This window comes from Kwoniella europaea, chromosome 2 (assembly GCF_036810445.1).
Source record: "Kwoniella europaea PYCC6329 chromosome 2, complete sequence".
In the NCBI taxonomy this organism is placed as follows: Eukaryota; Fungi; Basidiomycota; class Tremellomycetes; order Tremellales; family Cryptococcaceae; genus Kwoniella; species Kwoniella europaea.
The window spans coordinates 441,059-460,974 of NC_089488.1; the positions used below are offsets into that span (position 1 = coordinate 441,059).

General features: G+C 44.9%; 5 protein-coding genes across 5 annotated transcripts; 4 read left to right on the top strand and 1 right to left on the bottom strand.

Moving 5' to 3' along the window:
- Positions 1 to 32: 32 nt before the first annotated feature.
- Positions 33 to 852, top strand: V865_006508 (uncharacterized protein; the record flags this gene model as incomplete). The annotated part of the gene is made up of 4 exons (XM_066230266.1): positions 33 to 64; positions 154 to 339; positions 411 to 554; positions 639 to 852. 4 exons carry the CDS (start codon positions 33 to 35, stop codon positions 850 to 852), a joined length of 576 nt encoding a protein of 191 aa, XP_066086363.1.
- A 934-nt stretch (positions 853 to 1,786) lies between these two features.
- On the top strand, positions 1,787 to 3,676 carry V865_006509 (uncharacterized protein; the record flags this gene model as incomplete). Its single annotated transcript, XM_066230267.1, has 12 exons — positions 1,787 to 1,847; positions 1,974 to 2,026; positions 2,110 to 2,176; positions 2,252 to 2,359; positions 2,482 to 2,613; positions 2,751 to 2,883; positions 2,967 to 3,051; positions 3,126 to 3,141; positions 3,206 to 3,296; positions 3,366 to 3,434; positions 3,505 to 3,516; positions 3,607 to 3,676. 12 exons carry the CDS (start codon positions 1,787 to 1,789, stop codon positions 3,674 to 3,676), a joined length of 897 nt encoding a protein of 298 aa, XP_066086364.1.
- A 750-nt stretch (positions 3,677 to 4,426) lies between these two features.
- On the top strand, positions 4,427 to 10,050 carry V865_006510 (uncharacterized protein; the record flags this gene model as incomplete). The annotated part of the gene is made up of 16 exons (XM_066230268.1): positions 4,427 to 5,275; positions 5,474 to 5,903; positions 6,073 to 6,576; positions 6,681 to 7,065; positions 7,119 to 7,215; positions 7,287 to 7,599; positions 7,673 to 7,808; positions 7,879 to 8,041; positions 8,128 to 8,263; positions 8,333 to 8,561; positions 8,638 to 8,785; positions 8,862 to 9,118; positions 9,190 to 9,463; positions 9,532 to 9,752; positions 9,824 to 9,941; positions 10,012 to 10,050. 16 exons carry the CDS (start codon positions 4,427 to 4,429, stop codon positions 10,048 to 10,050), a joined length of 4,299 nt encoding a protein of 1,432 aa, XP_066086365.1.
- Positions 10,051 to 10,884: 834 nt separating this feature from the next.
- V865_006511 (uncharacterized protein) lies at positions 10,885 to 12,150 on the bottom strand (the record flags this gene model as incomplete). Its single annotated transcript, XM_066230269.1, has 5 exons — positions 10,885 to 10,989; positions 11,059 to 11,343; positions 11,417 to 11,500; positions 11,571 to 11,873; positions 11,989 to 12,150. The coding sequence occupies 5 exons, from the start codon at positions 12,148 to 12,150 to the stop codon at positions 10,885 to 10,887; spliced, it is 939 nt and encodes a 312-aa protein (XP_066086366.1).
- A 3,950-nt stretch (positions 12,151 to 16,100) lies between these two features.
- Positions 16,101 to 18,355, top strand: V865_006512 (uncharacterized protein; the record flags this gene model as incomplete). Its single annotated transcript, XM_066230270.1, has 6 exons — positions 16,101 to 16,389; positions 16,461 to 16,784; positions 16,847 to 16,963; positions 17,024 to 17,722; positions 17,782 to 18,083; positions 18,161 to 18,355. The coding sequence occupies 6 exons, from the start codon at positions 16,101 to 16,103 to the stop codon at positions 18,353 to 18,355; spliced, it is 1,926 nt and encodes a 641-aa protein (XP_066086367.1).
- Positions 18,356 to 19,916: the final 1,561 nt, after the last annotated feature.

Consider the following 19,916-nt stretch of genomic DNA (forward strand, 5'->3'; position numbering starts at 1 on the left):
GATATTTTGTTTCTGTCCGATCTGCGCCAGTCATGAGTTCCTCGCCTGAGCAAGACGCGAAGAGGTAGGTAAAGGATACAAGCCATTTTTGCCACTCCATCAGATACAACACAATCCAGTCTGGTATTGCCTGAATGCTGATGCCGAGCTCAGTCGTCGTATAGCAAAAGGCCTCGAAAGTCTCTATGATTCTGAACCACAAACTCAGGAATCCTCTGCCAGCTCTGGAAGTAAAGCAACGGCAAATGATACGGCCGATATTTGGGCACAAAAAAGAGCGGAGAATGACCAATATCTTGCGAACCTCAACACATATATTCCTTTTGTAGGGTCCTCAGAGTGAGTTCGACTTGTCACTACTATTGCCGTCAGAGTGTTTAGGTGAAGCTATCTGACACTGATTGCCGCAGAGTACCTCATCCTGATGACTTAAGTCAAGAGGAGTATCTCTCGTTCTTAGAGGACCAACGACAATTCCGTATCGATCTGAATAAGAAGCTTGAATTACAACAGAGATTATCACGTAGTGGATTCTCCGAAGAGGACAGTGATTGGTAAATGAGACTCTAGCCACTTACCCACTGCAACTCACAGATCTCGAATGACTGATGTTTCTTGTACTGATCTGACATTGACAGGTACTTGGACTGCCTATGTTTGGCAGCAGCACGATCCAAATTTCCGTCCAGCAACCTTGAAGCCATATTCGCCCAAGAAGTATCTAGAAGAGATGCAAGGGGAGCTTGTGCTTCACATCTTAGTTTTCATCTCAGAAAGATTGGACTTCCAAGCTACAATACCGACCCAACCAATACGTCCTACAAGGCTGAGCTCGCAGCGAAGGTTTTGTGAGTACAATACATCGTACTGTACCTGAGCATGGGCTACAGTATGCCATCAGCCGAAATCTTTGCTGATGCACTTTCGTTTACAGGCAGACCTCTGACCGATGGAATCGAGACGGAGTGCTCGCGAGTTGTTCATCCGAATGAGCGACGCATTGAGCTCGATGGGTAATTGAACAAAGATCGATGGATCGATGGATCGATGGATCGATGGTTTGTGCTATATAGATATCAATACCTAACTCGAAATGATATTGACTGATCTGACACTGCATGCAGTATGCATGAAGCCAAAATCCCAGAGGTTTGTATGATTGGGATTAGCGGGATCAGATGTCCCGCTCACAAACGGCACTACGAGATTACGATTTGATTACGATCGCTGTATCTTGTATTGGGTTTCGGGTAAGGTTTTATCCGGGCTCACCACTTGATCATAACATAACCCGCTTGTGATTACTTCTCACCTTTTCAACTGTTTGAGTAACTATCATCGGAATCATGATCTGCTGGTGGTGAGACTATATGTATGAATAACCAAGAAAGTGGTCCATTGGCGTTCTTCCGGGATAGCACGATTTAGCTTGAATATTGAAGGACCAAGGGAACGAGCGATGATGGGTGGTAAACAGCTACTGTGCAAGAAGAGTACGACGACATGTCACATTGGGGATGTACAAGTATATACACAGGCATGTGTCAGGTGATAAAGATCATACTACACATGACAGATTGATCGACAATGGCTCATGGGCATTCCTCATCCATCATTCCTCTTGGTCAGCTACGTTCATCCCATAGATAGATAATGCTATATACCCCACCACCCATATTACCACTCACCATCCATCGGGGTATACTGTGCTACTCGACCCACACGAATAACGTTGAAACAAACAATTCCCACCAGTGGGATAAGCTAGAGAGGAGAATCTATAATCATGTCCTCGTCACCTTCAACAATCACCAAGGTGAATAAACCTTATCCCTTCTGGTTAGGAGGTAAGCGTCCATGATTTGTTCCTATGAACTACATGCACATCCAAGTCTGGATATAGATAGAGAGGTCGTCATGTGCTACGTCTCAAAATGTTCCGACCGTGCTGACGTTATCACCATGCTATATAGGTGTAGCAGCTTCCATAGCGGCGAGTATAACCCATCCATTGGATCTGACCAAGGTAGATCCACTCTTCTTTGAGCGTATTACGTCCTCGTCCTCTGGATAGTGGAGAGGTACTGAGGATTTGTGATGAATGTAAAGGTCCGTCTACAAACGAGTGGTGATAAAGGGATGATCCAATCTCTCAAGAAAACCGTACATAACAATGGTACGTTTATACCACCCGTCCCCCTCCGTTACATTCATGCTTACTGGCTGATGGGTGTGAACGTTATATACGCAGGGACAAGAGGGTTGTTTGACGGACTGACGGGAACTTTACTTCGACAAATGACTTATTCAATGACTAGGTTCGCAGCTTATGATTGGGCTAAAGCGGAGGTACATAAAGGTATGTTCATGCTGTACAAACTAATCAAAAGATCAAGCTTATCTTACATGGTATCATTCTCTCGACTTTATCTTCACACTATCCCTCAACCTCTTCTTCTCGGCATTCACATCATACTGCAGGTCCCGGTCCACCACCAGCATGGAAAATGGCTTTAGCAGGATCGATAGCTGGCGGTATAGCAGGGGTGGTTGGAACACCGTTCGAGACGTTGATGGTAAGGATGCAAGCGGATAAGGCGAAACCTGTCGAGCGTGAGTCATCGGTTCACTTACAAAACCTCCAATACCTCATTCGGTTCTACTGCTCGATGACCTTTCCTGCCAATAAATCATATACCTTCACGTTTGCCCATACTGACTGACTTATTTGGTCCATTTACATACTATAGACAGGTACAACTACCGTAACTCCGTCCAAGGATTCTATCGAATGACGTCCGAAGAAGGTATTTCAAGTTGGACGAGAGGGATGGGTCCGAACACGTTCAGGAGTATATTGATGAATATGAGTCAACTTGCCAGGTAAGTGATCCTCTCTCACCATCTCCTACTACCAATTCACACCTGAACAGGTGACGATATTGAACTTGGACTGGTTGTCACAGTTACGATTGGTTCAAACATGAGTTGATAAAGACCAAAGTCTTGGAAGATGGTCCGGTATTGCATTTCTTAGCTTCTTTAGGTGCTGTAAGTCCATTACCATCGTACTCAAAACATCGAGTCAGAATTGATATACTGATTATATCGTCTAACTGTAACAGGGCACAGTCGCTACGAGTAAGTGATCTTCCAGTGTTCTTCTGATGAGTTTATCCAACTGCTGATGAGACGAGATGACTAGCCGTCTGTTCACCTGCCGATGTGATCAAATCTAGGATCATGACTGCTCATGGAAAGGGCACATCGAGTACGATGGGTGTGATCAAACAATCGTATGTATCATTCCTTTTTCACGTTGTGAGACACATGGACCAGGTGCTCAATTCGGATTCTTGACGTAGTCTGGCAAAGGAAGGTGCGATGTTCATGTTCAAAGGCTGGGTACCGGCTTGGACGAGATTACAACCTACGTGAGCTCCATCCTTTCTGCTTATTGTGCTGCTTGAGCTGACGAGAGGCTTTTACGGGACGAACATACAGGACTATCCTCATGTAAGTCCACTGGCTTGCTGACCAAGATATCAATAATCGAAGGCTAGCTCGATCAGAGGGCGCATGGACGCTGATATGCATTGCCAATAGTTTCTTGACTCTCGAACAACTGAAGAAAGGAGTCGATGTCTACCGAAAAGCAGGAGGTCAATTGCTGTAGCGACAAGGGAGATGAGGTCAATGGGTGTATTCGGTTCACTTTTGTTCATGTTTCGCTTATGTATTTGGTTCGGTTCTGTAGAAGATACAGGTATATAATCTGGTCATGTAGTATCTTTCATGTATGTTCTATGCTATGTCCCATCGTTCAGTGGTTGTTCTGACAGTTAGTGTTAAGCTTAACACCAACACCGGGGGCCGATCCAGGCACGAGCCAAACATCACCAAGTCACAGCACGGCCAACTGGTCACAGATCTCCGTCTCATCGATTCATATACATTCATGTTCATCCACTCCCCTGCTAAACTGCATGGTGTCAAGTGGAACGATAATCCACTGTGCTCCCTCTCTCTCCTCGCATGCACATGCACATTCACAATCACAATCACAATCACAATCACAATCACAATCACAATCACATCCAGTTCAAGGATATCCCACATACGAAGAAATCGACTGCCGAGTGAACGCGAGTCAAAGGGGTTAATACTTTGGGACTATCACAAAGTCTCCGATTAGACTATTCCAAGATTCGGAGCCGACAGGGTGAGTCATCGTCAATGTCACTGTCACCAGGAATATAAGTAAAGTAGAATAAGCCATGAGCCGATACGATGGGCTGACCATTCAACAGTTCCCAACTCATATTAATCATCTTTGTCGCTTCACATTGAACGATCAATACAAATACAGTACGCCAGAACCCAGGATCAATTACCCTGGCTACACTGTCACCCCCACCAATCCATCATGTCTTTCCAACCTTCCTTGGGAGATGTGACCGATCCATCTAAACCTCCCCTCCGACCAGACAGTCCCTCCAACCCTGCTCATCAACCATCCGCAGACAATGTAATTACAGAGAATACAGTGGAGAATGAGAAATTCAACTTGAATCAAGATACCAAGACTATTCCCGGTGGTATACCCTTCCCTACCACCATGGGAGCCACCGTCGCTCCACCACCTCCTCCCGTGCTCCCATTATCCCATGAATCTCATGGAAGCTCATCTGGATCTGCGTCTGCAGTAATCAACGAGAAACCCGGGAAGAGAAAGGGATCAATAGGGGAAGATTCATCATCATCTACCAATGAGAAACATCCACAATCCAAGAAGAAAGGTTTGTTCGCCAGATCGAAGAAGAACAAAGAGATTGACGAGAAGAAATCCAAAGAAAAAGAAGATGAGGCCAACCTCCTACCGCCCGTATCATTCTTTGCCCTATTCAGATTTTCGACTCCATTGGAGATGGTTGGGATGGTGATCGGTCTGATATTGGCAGTAGCTGCTGGTGCCGCTCAACCATTGATGACATTGATTTTCGGAAGGTTAACAACGAGTTTTACAAATTATGCTGTCATCGCTCAACAAATATCTTCTTCTGGATTGACCCTGAGCCAAGATCAATTGGACCAATTGCAATCTGCCAAAGATGACTTGAAGACTCAATCGGGTCATAATGCCTTGTACCTCATGGCTATAGGTGTGGGAATCTTCTTGACTACTTGGGTGTATATGTTTGTCTGGAATGTTACGGGTGAACTGAATTCGAAGAGGATTAGAGAAAAGTATCTAAGGGCGGTTCTAAGGCAAGAGGTAAGTGAAAACCTACCTCGTCGATTTATCTTCTACTGTCTGTTCCCGTCACAAAAATCTGTCACATAAGCGGCATCTCCATACTCTCTTCTCTCTATGGAGCTCTTACAACAGACGTACCTCTCTTTATACTCATGACTCACCTCCACCAATCTTATCATCGACATCTTAGCTAACGTACCTATTCCCTTACCTTAGATCGCATACTTTGACGACCTCGGCGCAGGAGAAGTGGCCACCCGTATCCAAACAGACTGTCATCTAGTCCAAGAGGGTACTTCCGAAAAGATCGCTCTGATCGCTCAATTTCTCGGCTCTTTCGTGGCAGGTTTCGCACTGGCTTTCGCTCGGTCATGGAGATTGGCATTGGCATGTTCCGCGATTTTCCCCGTCATCATCATCGCAGGTGGGATCATGATGACAGCAATGTCAAGATTCGGTACGGGCGCTCTTGAGCACATCGCCAAAGCTGGTTCGTTGGCTGAAGAAGTTATTGGAAGTATTAGAACCGTACAGGCATTCGGTAAACAAAAGATTTTGGGCCAGAAATTTAATGATCATATTGAATTGAGTAGGAAAGCAGGTAGGAAAGGAGCTTATATCGAAGCTGCTGGTCTAAGTGTCATGTGTGAGTTGAGCTAGATCCATCTTATCGATCCGGAACCAAGTGCGACAACCACAAATCCACCTAAAGCTATGTGACTTGTAATCGATATTAATGGAAGATCCTATCATCACCTCCTCAATCTGAGTGCACTCATATTGCATGGATAATCACTGACTCTCTGGTAAATCAGTCTTCTCGATTTACTCCGCATACGCTCTCGCATTCTTCTACGGTGGTATCCTCGTCACCCAAGGTCGAGCAGACAGTGGAATCGTCATCAACGTATTCATGTCCGTCTTGATCGGTGCATTCTCCATGGCGATGGCCGCACCGGAAATGGCAGCGGTCTCTAAAGCTCAATCAGCCGCCGCGAAATTATTCGCTACTATTGATAGAGTCCCCCTCATCGATTCAGCAAGTATCGAAGGTCTTAAACCTGACACTGTACATGGTGAAATTACATTTGAAAATGTCAAATTCCATTATCCCTCTCGACCTAATATCCCCATCCTCAAGGGTCTCACTACGACTTTCCAAGCTGGTAAGACCTTCGCACTTGTGGGCGCAAGTGGGTCGGGTAAATCGACGGTCGTCAGTCTGGTAGAAAGGTTCTACGACCCTATCCAAGGAAGTATCAAGCTAGATGGAATAGAAATTAGGGACTTGAACTTGAAATGGTTAAGACAACAAATCGGTAAGCTACCTCTTTTGCTCACACCCTCTCACACCGACTCTTCCCGTACGACATCCACACGTTCGCAGCATCTTTGGCTCAGGTTTGCTGATGATGTATACTAGGTCTCGTCTCACAAGAACCCACCTTGTTCGGTACAACCGTCCGAGGTAATGTCGAACATGGTCTGATCGGATCGAAGTGGGAGAACGCTACCGATGCTGAAAAGTTCGAGCTAGTCAAGAAAGCATGTATCGATGCCAATGCTCATGACTTCATCATGAAGTTGCCCAACGGATACGATACAATGGTAGGAGAACGAGGAATGTTATTATCAGGTGGACAAAAACAAAGAGTGGCTATTGCCAGAGCAATCGTCTCAGATCCTAGAATCTTGTTGTTGGACGAAGCTACTAGTGCATTGGACACGCAGAGTGAAGGGATCGTACAAGATGCTCTGGACAAAGCGGCTATGGGTAGAACGACTATCACTATCGCTCATAGATTATCGTGAGTGCATATTTCTGCTCGTACTGCTCAGGTGCTGACATATGTTACCATAGAACTATTCGAGACGCTGATAGGATTCTTGTCATGGGTGGTGGTGAAATCTTGGAGCAAGGTACACATAACGAGTTGCTTGCCAATGAGAATGGACCTGTAAGCGCATCGACTTCAAGCCACTGCCGATAACCCATATATCCATTGCTGATTTAGAATGCCTCAAATAGTACGCACAACTCGTTGCCAACCAGAGATTAGCTCAAGAAGCCGTCGAAGATTCTTTGAAAGTGACACCACCCGAAGATCAAGCTCTATCCCGAGTGAAGAGTACTCCAGCTACAGACTGGCCAATCAAGGAGAAGGAGTTCTCTGAATTGAAAAGAGCTATCACCGGTCGATCATTGGCGAGTGCAGCTTTGGACGATATCACAGCTCGAAGAGAGGCTGAAGCACTGGAAGAAGATAAATTACCAAGTTCTTTTGGCATGTATTTGAGATTGTTGAAATTAAACTCTAAGCAGAAAAATTGGTATTTCTTCGGTAAGTGTCCCTTGTTGTTTTTGTCCGACCTACCAAGAAGGAATCCAACTCACATTCGAGATTTGGGTTGCAGGAACTATCGGGGCGATCTGTTCTGGAATGGTATATCCTGCTTTGGCGATCTTGTTCGGTTACGCACTGGCAGATTTCCAAATTCAAGGTTTTGATGGTTGGCAAGGTGTTTTTAGACATGCTCTAGATCGGAAAGCGTAAGTTTTTTCCCTCGTTCAACCATGAGTCTCGATATTTACTGATCTGTCTTGATGATCTATCGTGCAGTCTGTGGTATTTCGTTACTGCCATCCTAGCTTTCTGCGCCACATATATCCAAGTCGTAGCTTTCTCTGGTACAGGATGGGATCTCAATGCTAAGTTGAGAACTGAGAGTTTCAGAGCTGTTTTGAGGCATGATATCGGATGGTTCGATGAAGACCAAAATTCCGTGAGTAGCTTTATCAACATCACTATCGAGTTCTGTTCTGTATGGCTCAGAAAAGCTGATACAGGAAAACCTATTCTTGTCATCAGACTGGAGCTGTCACTTCCAATCTCGCTGAGAACCCTCAAAAGGTGCAAGGTCTATTTGGAGTCACGTTAGGAACGATCGTACAATCCTGCGCGACCTTGATGGGTGGTTGTATTATCGGTTTATGCTTTGGTCCTCGTAAGTAATCAAGGCTTACCTCTGAGTTCGATTATATACAATTGCTGACTGTTTGTATTTTCTCTATAGTTCTCGCTCTTATCGGTATAGCCTGTATTCCGCTCTTAGTGTCAGGTGGATATATTCGTCTCAAAGTAGTGGTGCTCAAGGATCAAAAGATGAAAAAGCTACATGCTTCCTCAGCTCATTTGGCATCTGAAGCTGCTGGCGCGGTCAGGACTGTGGCTTCATTGACGAGGGAGGACGACGTTGATAGAATCTATTCTACCGCTTTGAGGGAACCTATGAAAGTCAACTTGTAAGTGTTTTTTTCTAGCTAATGCATCAGGATACGAAACCAAAGTATAGGTACTAATCTTGCGGCCGATGGGTAGCCGGACATCCGTCAAATCGCAAGCTCTTTACGCTGCCAGTCAAGGTATCACATTCTGTATCATCGCTTTGGTCTTTTACATTGGTGCCTTGTGGATTATAAGTGGACGATATGGTACAAGTCATTTCTTCACTGTTTTGACGTCTGTTGTAAGTCTTCAACCCTTCACCCCATCATCTTTGCTTGTCCAAAACTCATCCTCATGTCCACCGCACAACCGAATAGATCTTCGCGTCTATGCAAGCAGGAAATGTATTCACTTTCGTTCCCGATGCTTCCAAAGCGAACTCATCCGCTGCGTCAATCTTCAGATTAATGGACAACGAACCTGAGGTGGATCCCGATTCTTCTGAAGGGTTGAAATTGGATCATGAACATGTCAAAGGTCATATCAGGATCGAAGATGTACATTTCAGGTATCCTACTAGACCAGGTGTGAGGGTTTTGAGGGAATTGAATATTGATGTACCTGCTGGAACTTAGTAAGTTGTTCAAACTGCATGCCCTACTCGTAATTTGATTGTTAACGTATGTTCATTTTACTTGACTACAGTGTTGCCTTGGTCGGTCCATCAGGATGTGGTAAATCCACTACAATCCAACTTCTCGAACGGTTCTATGATCCTTTAATTGGACGGATCACACTAGACGGAGTAGATATCGAAGAATTGAATGTATCGAATTTCAGGGATCAAGTTGCTTTGGTATCTCAAGAACCAACTTTATACGCTGGTACGATCAGATTCAACATTTTACTTGGAGCGAACAAACCTATGGAGGAAATCACACAAGAGGAAATTGAGAATGCTTGTAAAGATGCTAATATTGTGAGTCTGTCTTACAATACCTCGTGTCCTCCTATGAGATTTGTTGACTAAGTGTGTTTTGATTATAGTACGATTTCATCATGTCCCTTCCTGATGGGTTTGATACAGAAGTAGGAGGTAAAGGTTCACAATTATCTGGAGGTCAGAAACAGCGTATAGCCATTGCACGAGCATTGATCAGAAACCCCAAGGTTTTGCTGTTAGACGAAGCTACGTCGGCGTTGGATAGTCAAAGTGAAAAGGTGGTACAGGAAGCGTTGGATAAAGCTTCAAGGGGAAGGACCACCATGTGAGTATCTAATGTCTGACCAATATGGAAAGTATGTGGGATGCTGATGGACTGGTATCTTGGGTGAATAGTGCAATTGCACACAGACTATCGTCGATCCAACATTCAGATCAAATTTATTATTTCTCTGAAGGTAAAGTGGCCGAACATGGTACTCATCAGGAATTATTAGCTAAGAAAGGAGGTTACGTGAGTAATCAAATTCCCACTGATCGTTTGATTAGTTGCTGATGTCTATTGGTGTTCTGGGCGGGAACAGTACGAATTGGTACAAATGCAGAATCTCAGTAGACAGTAGAGGGAGAAAACTACTGAGGGATCTTTTTACATGATGATGACATCGGCTCTGTTCAGATCATTACTCGAGTACATATTATTCACTATACATCATACACTCATCATCATTTATAATTCGTTTGCGTGATTTTGATTTTGATTTTGGACTTCAAGATACACTCGTGTTATGAAATTGTATTATAATGTATCTGTATCGCGATCTCAACCTACCATGCTCAAAATCGAACAAACATTTTGAACCCTTTGTGTACCCGTCCAGGACACCAGGAACATGTGGTTATTAACCCCTTCACGTTATGCTCAATGTGTATGACTAAGCATCGAGCAGAAATCACCAATCACAAATCACCGAGCGATGAGCATTAATTTAGAGTAGGGCTTGACCGCGATCATATGGTTTGAATAAGTTACTGGTAAGCTTCTTTGTAGGTCGCAATGTAGCAAGAAAGAGAATCAAAGTGGAAGAATTACAGTACATAGTGGAAATAAATCATGCATACTGAAACTTTGAATCATGAACGACACATAAGATGAGAGATAAAAGAGGACAGACAGCCAGAGAGGAAGACAAACAGGAAAAGAGACGATTATAATATACTATTTAATTACTGACAGACTAATACCAGATGACAGAAAGGAAGGAATCCGCCCGAAATCCGATCCGCTGGGTACTGATGAGAAAATGATGAAACATACTCTGACACATAAACGAAAGTTGAGATGAGAAATTCAAAAGGTATATAGGGAGATCGATATGAAGAGGTTGATGGGATACCATGACCGCACACGAAACAATCATGTGGACTGTACTAGTCGATGGAAACAGAGACGACGTTTAATGGTCTTGTCTCCAAGGTTCAAAAACAGCGTTTGACGAACTGTTCTCATGGAAATTAACAGGTGGGTAACCCATAGCTCCAGCAAAAGGGGGCGGGCCAGACTACAGCACAAGCAATTCGGTGTCAGCGTCCATCCTGTCCTTGCCGTACAAAGTATGATTTTAATTCACCTCTGGACCCCAAGGCATGTTTTCCCCGCTTTCACCTCTTCCATAAGGCATATTGTCCACATTGTACATCTGACTTCGTGGAAGAGCATGTGGGGGAGGTGCAGTAGGAGGATACATGTGTCCTTCATACCTTACTGGATAATTCGATTCGATCTGTTGAGGTTTATTGTTACCTGAGTTGTTCGATGATCCATTATTGTTGGAGTTGTTGTTGTTGGAGAGTGAATGAGCCCTTAGATCCGCAGGGAATGAAGAAGAGGAAACGTATGGTGAGGCGTTTGGAGCCTGATGAAGCAAAGTGGCGAAAAGCACATATCAGTAAAACTCATTATCATGATGGCAGTCGTCTCATACTCACCGAAGAAGCAGATAAAACTCTTGATCTATTGCCATTCCCTGATGAGTTCCTGTATGGATCTGAGCTATCGTTTCCAGCGGGATTCTAACATATCATTGACCGTCAGCATACCCTTTTGTAGTCCTATCATTGCATTTGGTATGAGTCAACTCACAGTGTTTGACCTTCCTTGACCTTGTCCACTACCGTGTCTAGGTGGCGGACTAGGCATTTGATTCTGCGGCCCGTTCCCGCCACCGGGGTTCTCTTGACCATAAGTGACTCTAAGCGTGTAAAGCTGTCTTCTCAGATCGGCATTTTCCTCTCGCAGGTAACTATTCTCATTTTGCATCTGAGCAAACTCGGGCGAGTGCGTACCGAGCCCCATGCGCGATGAACCAGGTGGGTAGGGGAGTTGACCGAGTTGACGACGGGCATCTTCAAGTTGTGCGGTGAGCACTTGAACGGATTCTTCGAGCTAAACAAAGCATAAAGATAGATGACTCAGTATTTGCTAAATATGAGTGGCAATAGGAACGAAAGAAGAAAAGATCGTGTTTGAGAAAAGGATTGTAAGTGGAATGGCTACTCACCGCTTTCACTCTAGCCTTTTGTTTCTCTCTATGCCTCTTTTGGGCCTTCGCATTTCTGGTTCTACCGTCCATGTCATCGCTCATGTTCATGAGGGACGTGGTAGAGTTGCCTTTGAAGCTGGACAAGAGCGATTTGGATGAAAGGGAAGATGTGGGTGACATATTAGAGTGGTTTGTGCTGTAATAGGACGAAATCTTGAAAGATTTTATTGAGTAAAAGGTCGTGGAGGGAAAGAGAGAGTGTCAAGGACGATGATGGAGGTTGAGGAGGTAGTTGAAATAGACCAGTTATATATATATCGACAGACAATGGAATATGACTGGTTGGAGTCGATCGTTACTCGATGAACCAGATTTTCTGGATGTTTCAGCCTGTTGGCAAAAGAGTTATTTGGTCAACCGAGTTGTTTAAGATGACCGAAGAAAGGGAGTTTGCTGGAATTAGGGTTGTAAGACCACCGAAAGCGAATGAAGTGATCGATGAAAGGGGTATGTATAGTGTAGGTATACCGAATCGGATCCTATCCCTCTATCTATTCTTGAGTGATGGTGGAACGGTTGAGATTGTTGTCAGGCTCAATTGTAATGTGTGAAACGATGATGAAGGGTTGGGCGACAATGCTACTGATCGTATCAGGAAATCGAGAAATAATGTTGTGTCAGTTCAATCGTTGTCTCATTTACGTTTACTTTTATGAATTCCTTTGAAGACGAAAAGGAAAACGCAAAGTAATGTTTGGAATCCAAAAGTGGGAAATAACGTTACGATAATGGTGTTAAATGATGACGAGGATTATTGGAGTTGATGATGGTCAAATTGAAGATGAAAATGCAAAAAGGAAATGAGGGTGGGTGAATAACTTGTTGGTGACTGACTGCTGGTTGGGAGTAGCAGCAGTTACAGGTTACGATTACAGGGATTTCATTGACCTGAACCTGAATCGGCCCAACCCAACCTACACTAAAACTCAGAGGTGGAGGAGAGCAGAGGAGAGTTGCGGAGAGGTTTTTTATGGGGATCGGATTGAAGTGGGCTTGGACATCGTGAAAGCAACTCACGTTGACTCGTGAAGATGATCCTGTTCCTGTTATGTATTCTACTATGTACACACGATAGGTACAATTGACTGTATGGTGGATTTGATCAATATGAGTATCAATTATGTTGAAAGGAAGAAGATAAGGAAGAACAAAGTATGTACGAGAAAATTACAAAACTATTTATATAATATTCACTCTACTATTGGTCCTGTATCTGGGCTGATGACTGATATGATACGTTTGTGTAATTCCCGATCACTGATGCCTGATGATTGACCGTTCGTTACCCATCCGATAAGTTGAGGTGAGACGTCACGGCTACGGATTGATGTTTCTGATCTCGTGTCGTGTCTTACAGAGTAGGGATGGGATGGTGTTAAAACGAACGAAACGAAACGATGAGATCTGTCTTTGGGACTCTTGGGATCGTGTCTAAGGGTTTGGGCTGGGTTGTTGGAAGCAGTGTTGCGTTTCGGTGACTGTCCACCCTTGCAAGGAGGAAACGAGGAAGAGGGGCAGACGCTCAGGTTTTTTTTTTTTTTGTGCAAAAAACCCTTGGATGTCTTACGTTGGAATATCGATTGTGGATGTGGGGGTGTATTTGGGGATCGGCTGAATTTTTGGCTGTAAACTTGTATCCCTCTTAGAGTCCCTGTGAGTCGAGTTTATTTATCTATTTTGTCTCGTCTCGTCTCGTCTCCTTTCGTTTCGTCTTGTCTCGCTTTCTTTGCTTTTTATTCTGTTCCTACGAAATACTAGGTTTCCAAAAGACAATCCCGACTCCATGTCCCTCCCCGCCCCGGTCGATCGAAAATCATGTATTAATGTAATGTAAAATGTATTTTTTCTGGACCTTCCAGAAGGGGGGAGGGGAGGGAGCATGGGAAAGCAGGAAAAGATGATTAAAAGAGGTGACACAACGATCCGGTGACTCGGTGACTACCCTGACCCTAGAAATATCAAGTAATATCATCCTCTCCTCCCTTGCACCCCTTCTTTCCCCTGTGAACCGAGGTATGGTATATGTCTTGGGTCTTGGGTTTTAGGTGATACATGTGATTCCTCAAAAGTTACCTTCGATCACTCATACCTATCCTGACTGACTCGGCAATATCATTTCGTCCCATCAGGCTGTTGTGCAATTGGAAGCATACAGTACTGGCCGGAGGGTTGTACACTAGTGTACAATCAAAAGAGGTAAATTACAAAATTACAATTACAATTTCATTTGCTTTGGCTAGCTCGCCTTGCTAGTTTTGCTAGTTGAAGCATGGTTAGATCTCTCCTTTCCTCTTGAGTGGGATGGTGTACTCGTCGGACATTTACCAGGAGCTTCCTTTCATTTATGAGGTGATATAGGTTGTGCGGTTAAAAGCTTAATATAGGAGCAAGATGGTATTGCGGTGCGGGGTCAATTATGTTCAAATGCCGAAAGATTAATTCACCAAAACCCTGTCGACGCAGAAACAATTCCTCCGATTGCATCTCATCAATTCAGCTCAGCAGAGAGAGACTGAGGATCCACCTAACCGACTCATAGGACAGTGGCTTTTCAAGGTGAGATATTCATCTTCTTCTTGTGAACATTCCCATCACATCAATGAGGCATTGGGACCTTTTGTTTTGTCGATCAGACACCCACGATGGTATTGGCGGGGTGGGCCGTACCAGCCAATCAACCAACCAACCAGGAGAAATAAGGAACCAGGAAATCAGGGGCTTGTCGGGACCTTAAACCTCCACACCGGTGTACTTTGAAATGACAGCTCAGGGTCGAAAGCTGCAAATGACATATGGTAGCGACTGTTCACGATCGTAAGATGCTGGCATGACGATCGAGTCAAATGACGGCAACCATTGTGGAGACAAGGAGAATTTGCAAACTCATGACAAATTCATTCCGTAATTTCACATGTCCGAACAGCAAAGCAGCTCAGATACCAGCAAAACCAGCAGATACCAGGGTATCCTTCGAAGAGGATGGATCGGAGACTGTGAAGACGTCGTCCTTCGAATATCTTTCGGCCGTTAGATTGAATACAGATGATGGGGTTTCGGCTTGACTTGGGATCTCAGATGGCCAATGACCGTGTCATCCAGTGTTCCATCGGAAATGAACCGATGCAGAAGAGATGACAACAGAACGAGTTGTAATGACAAGAGGCAAAAGTACCTTTCAAGGAAAATAGGCGTGTGAGGTACTACTGAATCACCTAACCGATGAGACTTGACGGTCTATCGGGATATTCATACGCCTAACTTGATCGGCCGATCATCTATTCTTTCATGGTTCATCCGTCGAGCCAAGAGCACACTACTGAATACTCTGAAAGTTAATTTATCATGAGGAAGGACAAAATCCATTCTATCCTACTTGCTACGCGAGGTTACGGACCATGATGGTTACGTACACCTGGTCTCTCCCTCTGCCTCCTGATTACTGATCGTATCCGCAGTGCATTCGTGCATTCAGACGGAATCCGCTCAATACATCCGCAACGGCGTGACAGGACAAGGGATGGCTGGGGACTGGATGATATCAGATAAGATCAGGGCTACTAACCAAGCCCTAAAACAGGTCCTCAATGCCTGACATGATCCAGAGCTCTCGTCTTGAAGATAACCTCGCTTGCAGAAGAGGGCTCGATCCCTCAAGGGCCAAATCACGTACTGAAATCTTGGCATAGCACTAGCACCCGCTTAAAGCGCCTTTCTTATGCTTAGCATGGCATATCAGATAGGAGAAAGAGGGGACATGGCATCTTCCGCTCCCAACTAGACGCTCCGTGTAAGCCGACTGTCATACTGTATTCCTAATTAGATCAGACTGCGGCCGATGGCATCTCGTCAAGACGATCAACACAGGTACGATTGAGGCAATCAGTGCGATCTTTCTATCGGACTGCGGCCGATGACTTCAAATAGGACACGGAGCACTCCAAGATCAGATGAAGATTTTCTTGGTGGAGCGCGGTAGGTTCGATTCACGAAAAAAAAAAAAAAGATATAAAGCGGGGTGAGCGAAGCTTTGGGCATTTGATTTCTCAACCTGCTCAAAATTAACTTGCGAGATGTTGGCTAGAAGATCTGAGGATCCCGTTGTACCAGTACTTGGAGGTCTCCCCTCCGCTCAACCCTCCACAGCATCAGTGTCGCTGCCTCACGAGGATAAAGACCTAAATCACGATGAGAAGGATGGGTCGAGCGCTGAAGGTGGCTACTCTGACAAAGATGTCATCAATATTGGTAGTAAATCCAGAGGTGTCATCGAGATGGACGCTTTGCAAGCAAGAATGAACACCAAATGGCGGATCGTTATATACCTCTTCTTCATGTTCGTGTCATACAGTTTGAGTCTGGGTAAGTACCGAATGACAATTGATGCTGTGATATGATTGAAATGAGGCTAATAGGAAAATGATACTTTGCAGATCAAAGTACTGCTACTGTATATCTCAACTATGCTGTATCGAAAGGCTTCAAGTTACATTCCCTACAGGCCTCAGTCACAGTCGTCACGTCCATTTTCTCCGCCATGGCACCTACACCGATTGCCAAATTTGCTGATTACTTCGGTCGAGTGTATGCCGAGATCGGTTGTCTCATCCTCTATACTGTGGGACAAGCTGTTATGGCATCAGCTAAGGGTATCGTCCAGTTCTCCGCTGGTAGCGCCATTCATACCCTTGGTATTAGTGGAATGTTCATGCTTCAGAATATCATCATTGCCGATATCTCTTCTTTGCGAAATCGATGCAAGTATAGTTTCTCTTTGAGCAGTCCGTATGGGTCTATGCTGAACCTTCTCTTGCCACAGACTGGTGGTTGGTCGCCCCGTCCGTCCCTCAAGTGTTCAACTCCTTCTTAGGTGCGAATGTAGCTCAGTCGATGCTGGGTTACGGTAACGAAAGCACTTCTTGGAGATGGGGTATTGGTAAGTGTCGTCTCTATTCGAGTGCTTATCTGTGTACAAACTGACCACGTCTCTATATAGCGATGTTCTGTATCTTAATCCCGCCTATCACTACTCCGATCATCATCACTCTATGGCGAGGAACTCGTCCCGAGAGAGCTATCAGACAACAGCTCAAGCAGATCAAGCGGGAAAGGGCCGCGCAAACATCTCTTGTCCAAAGGTTTTGGGCCGATGCGAAGGATATCTTCTGGAAACTTGACGTTATCGGTCTCGTTCTCTTTGTCGTTGGTATTGGGTTGTTCCTTGTAACTCTTACATTGGCAAACTCTCGATTCAATAAATGGAGTGACGCCCACACTATCGCCCAGCTCGTTGTTGGAGTAGTGATCTCTGTCGGCTTTGTCGCTTGGGAAAGATGGTTCGCCCCTATCCCCTTGCTTCCCTTCGCCTTGATCAAGAGGAAAACAGTCGTTGGCTGTTGTTTGATCGCTTTATGGCATCCTCTTGCTGGACGATCGGTCAGCACATACCTTTACACGTATCTCCAAGTTGCCGCCGATCAGTCACAAGTCTCAGCCACACGAATCACAAGTTTCCCCACGATCGGTGGATGGGTAACCGCCGTCATTGGTGCTCTCATTGCTCGAAAATACAGAGTCTTGAAGCCCATCATCATTTTCGGAATGTTCATTGAAACACTCGCTACCGGTCTCATGCTCCGATACAGGACTAGTCATAGTTCCCAAGCCGAGCTTGCCATTATTCAAGTTTTGCGAGGTATGTTATCATCTTTGACAATCCGTTGGCGAATGCTGATTGGTTTGTTCGACCTCTAGGTGCTTCCAATGGTTTTATTCCTTATCCTATTCAAGCACTCATTCAGGCCGCTGCTCCCCATGAACACCTCGCGCTGGTCACGGCTGGTTGGACTGCAATTTATTATGTAGCTTTCGGCGTCGGTGCAGCCATCAGTGGTGCCATGTGGACCAATATCGTTCCGGACAAACTCACCACGTACCTCCAAGGCAATGCAACACTTGTTGCTGCTGCTTACGCCGATCCATTGACATATGCTACACAATGGCCCGTCGGAACATGGCAGCGAGACGGAGTTGCCAGAGCTCAGGATGAGGCGCAAGTGAGTACAGTATATCGAATTTGATAGAAGTAGAAGTACGAGCCCATGTTAATGACTTCTGGATTTGACTACGACAGCGAGTAATGGTTATTGTCGGTACCGTCATCTCTTTTATTGGCCTTCTCACTGCTATTTTCCTTCTTGAGAACCTTCGACTGCCCGACACTCAATCCCTCGAAGAGTCCGAAGAGTACATTACCGAGGCCGAGAAGAAACAGAAGAAAGCGTTGACCGTCGCGGTTGTTAGAGATGGGCCCGTTGCAGCCCAATAATTCATGGCTTCTTACATGTCATGGTTTTGAAAAGGCCTTGACCCTATAATTCGCGTAACAAAATTAAAAATTATAGATATGAATGATTGACTTGCTTGATGTGCAGGCAAGCTAGGAAGCAGATACCCGGGAATCTAGTAGTTGCGAAAGGCGAAAGTCACGTCAGCACGACGGCCAGCAGGCGAAAGTGAAGGACCTGTTTCGCTATTACAGTACCAATATTGGAAAGACGGATTTTAAATGAGACAGTGGAGCAGTTGACTGCAATCTGTGAACTTCTATAAGATCCACCATCTTGATCAGTACCTGCCCCGGGTCAAAGGCCCCTACCATATCATCTCTTGCACTCTTCATGACACACCTTTGTAAGTCAAAGTCCAATGAATTAGGACTGGGATCACGAAGTAGGTGGCTGCCGAAGTGTGAGACTTCCGATTGGACCAGTAGCTCCACGTTCAGAATGGGCCACGGATATTTCAGTAGGTGATCCCAACGAAGGGTATCAACTCTTGGAGTATACGCAGGCAAGGGGCTGACCTGGATAGGTGTGAAGTCTATAGATTGCCCCGAAGGAATCAAATCGATATTCGAATAGTCAGGTCCAACATAGGGCCTTGAAAGGATGGACTGCAGTATGATCAGTTTCAGCAATTTTACATATTGTACAGTATATTATGCGACACTCGTTGTTTTTTGAGCAATCTAAACTCAGCGACTGCATAGCACTTACCTTACATGATTTTGCGTCCCGATAGGATATGCAGGCTGTACAATATCCTTTGTTCAGATCTTTTGTGCATCTTACGAACGTTCTGCGAATCATTGTCTCAAGCTTCATCGTACAGTAAGAACCCTGCTGATTCGTGTATCCTTTTACGGTACTCTCCGATTTAGACCCAACCGGCCTGCAGAAATAGGATAGTCATGCTGTTATATATCATGACCATTAGCTTGAGATATGATATTTCTGCGATTCTCTGCATGTTAGTTTCATCTTCAACTTAAACTGAATTGCGCTGGTAAAGATGAATAATGATCAATTTACGTATGGTGGCAACAACACCCAAAAACGGATGATGATCTGACACAAAACTATGACTTGTGCATGATTCTACTATATTTATGTCTATCTCGATCTACATGCTGATAACTAATTTTCACCATCACAAGGTATGAACCCCAAGGCACCGATTCGACCAATAGGGCTGATCCAGCCCCTAGCTTCAATGATGGGTTACTAGATCGAACTCAATTCCCGCCCCTTTGGCTCGGTCCCGTAGCTCATCTTCCGCATGAACCATACCAGCAAGGATATGATACACTTACCACGGTTGACGAGGTACCTTCTGATAATTTAGCTGGGACGATGTGGCAATATTCTGCTGCCTGGAATAATCCAATTGCAAGCAACGATTCCACTGCATGCAATCAAACCCAGCCTCACCGTTCGACTGATACCATAAACTTGCATCGACCCATGTTTCCCTCGAGCAGTGATTCCAGCCCTTTCTTGCAAAATCCTTCTGCTCAACCACAAAGCTTCGCTGAGATGACTAGCGTC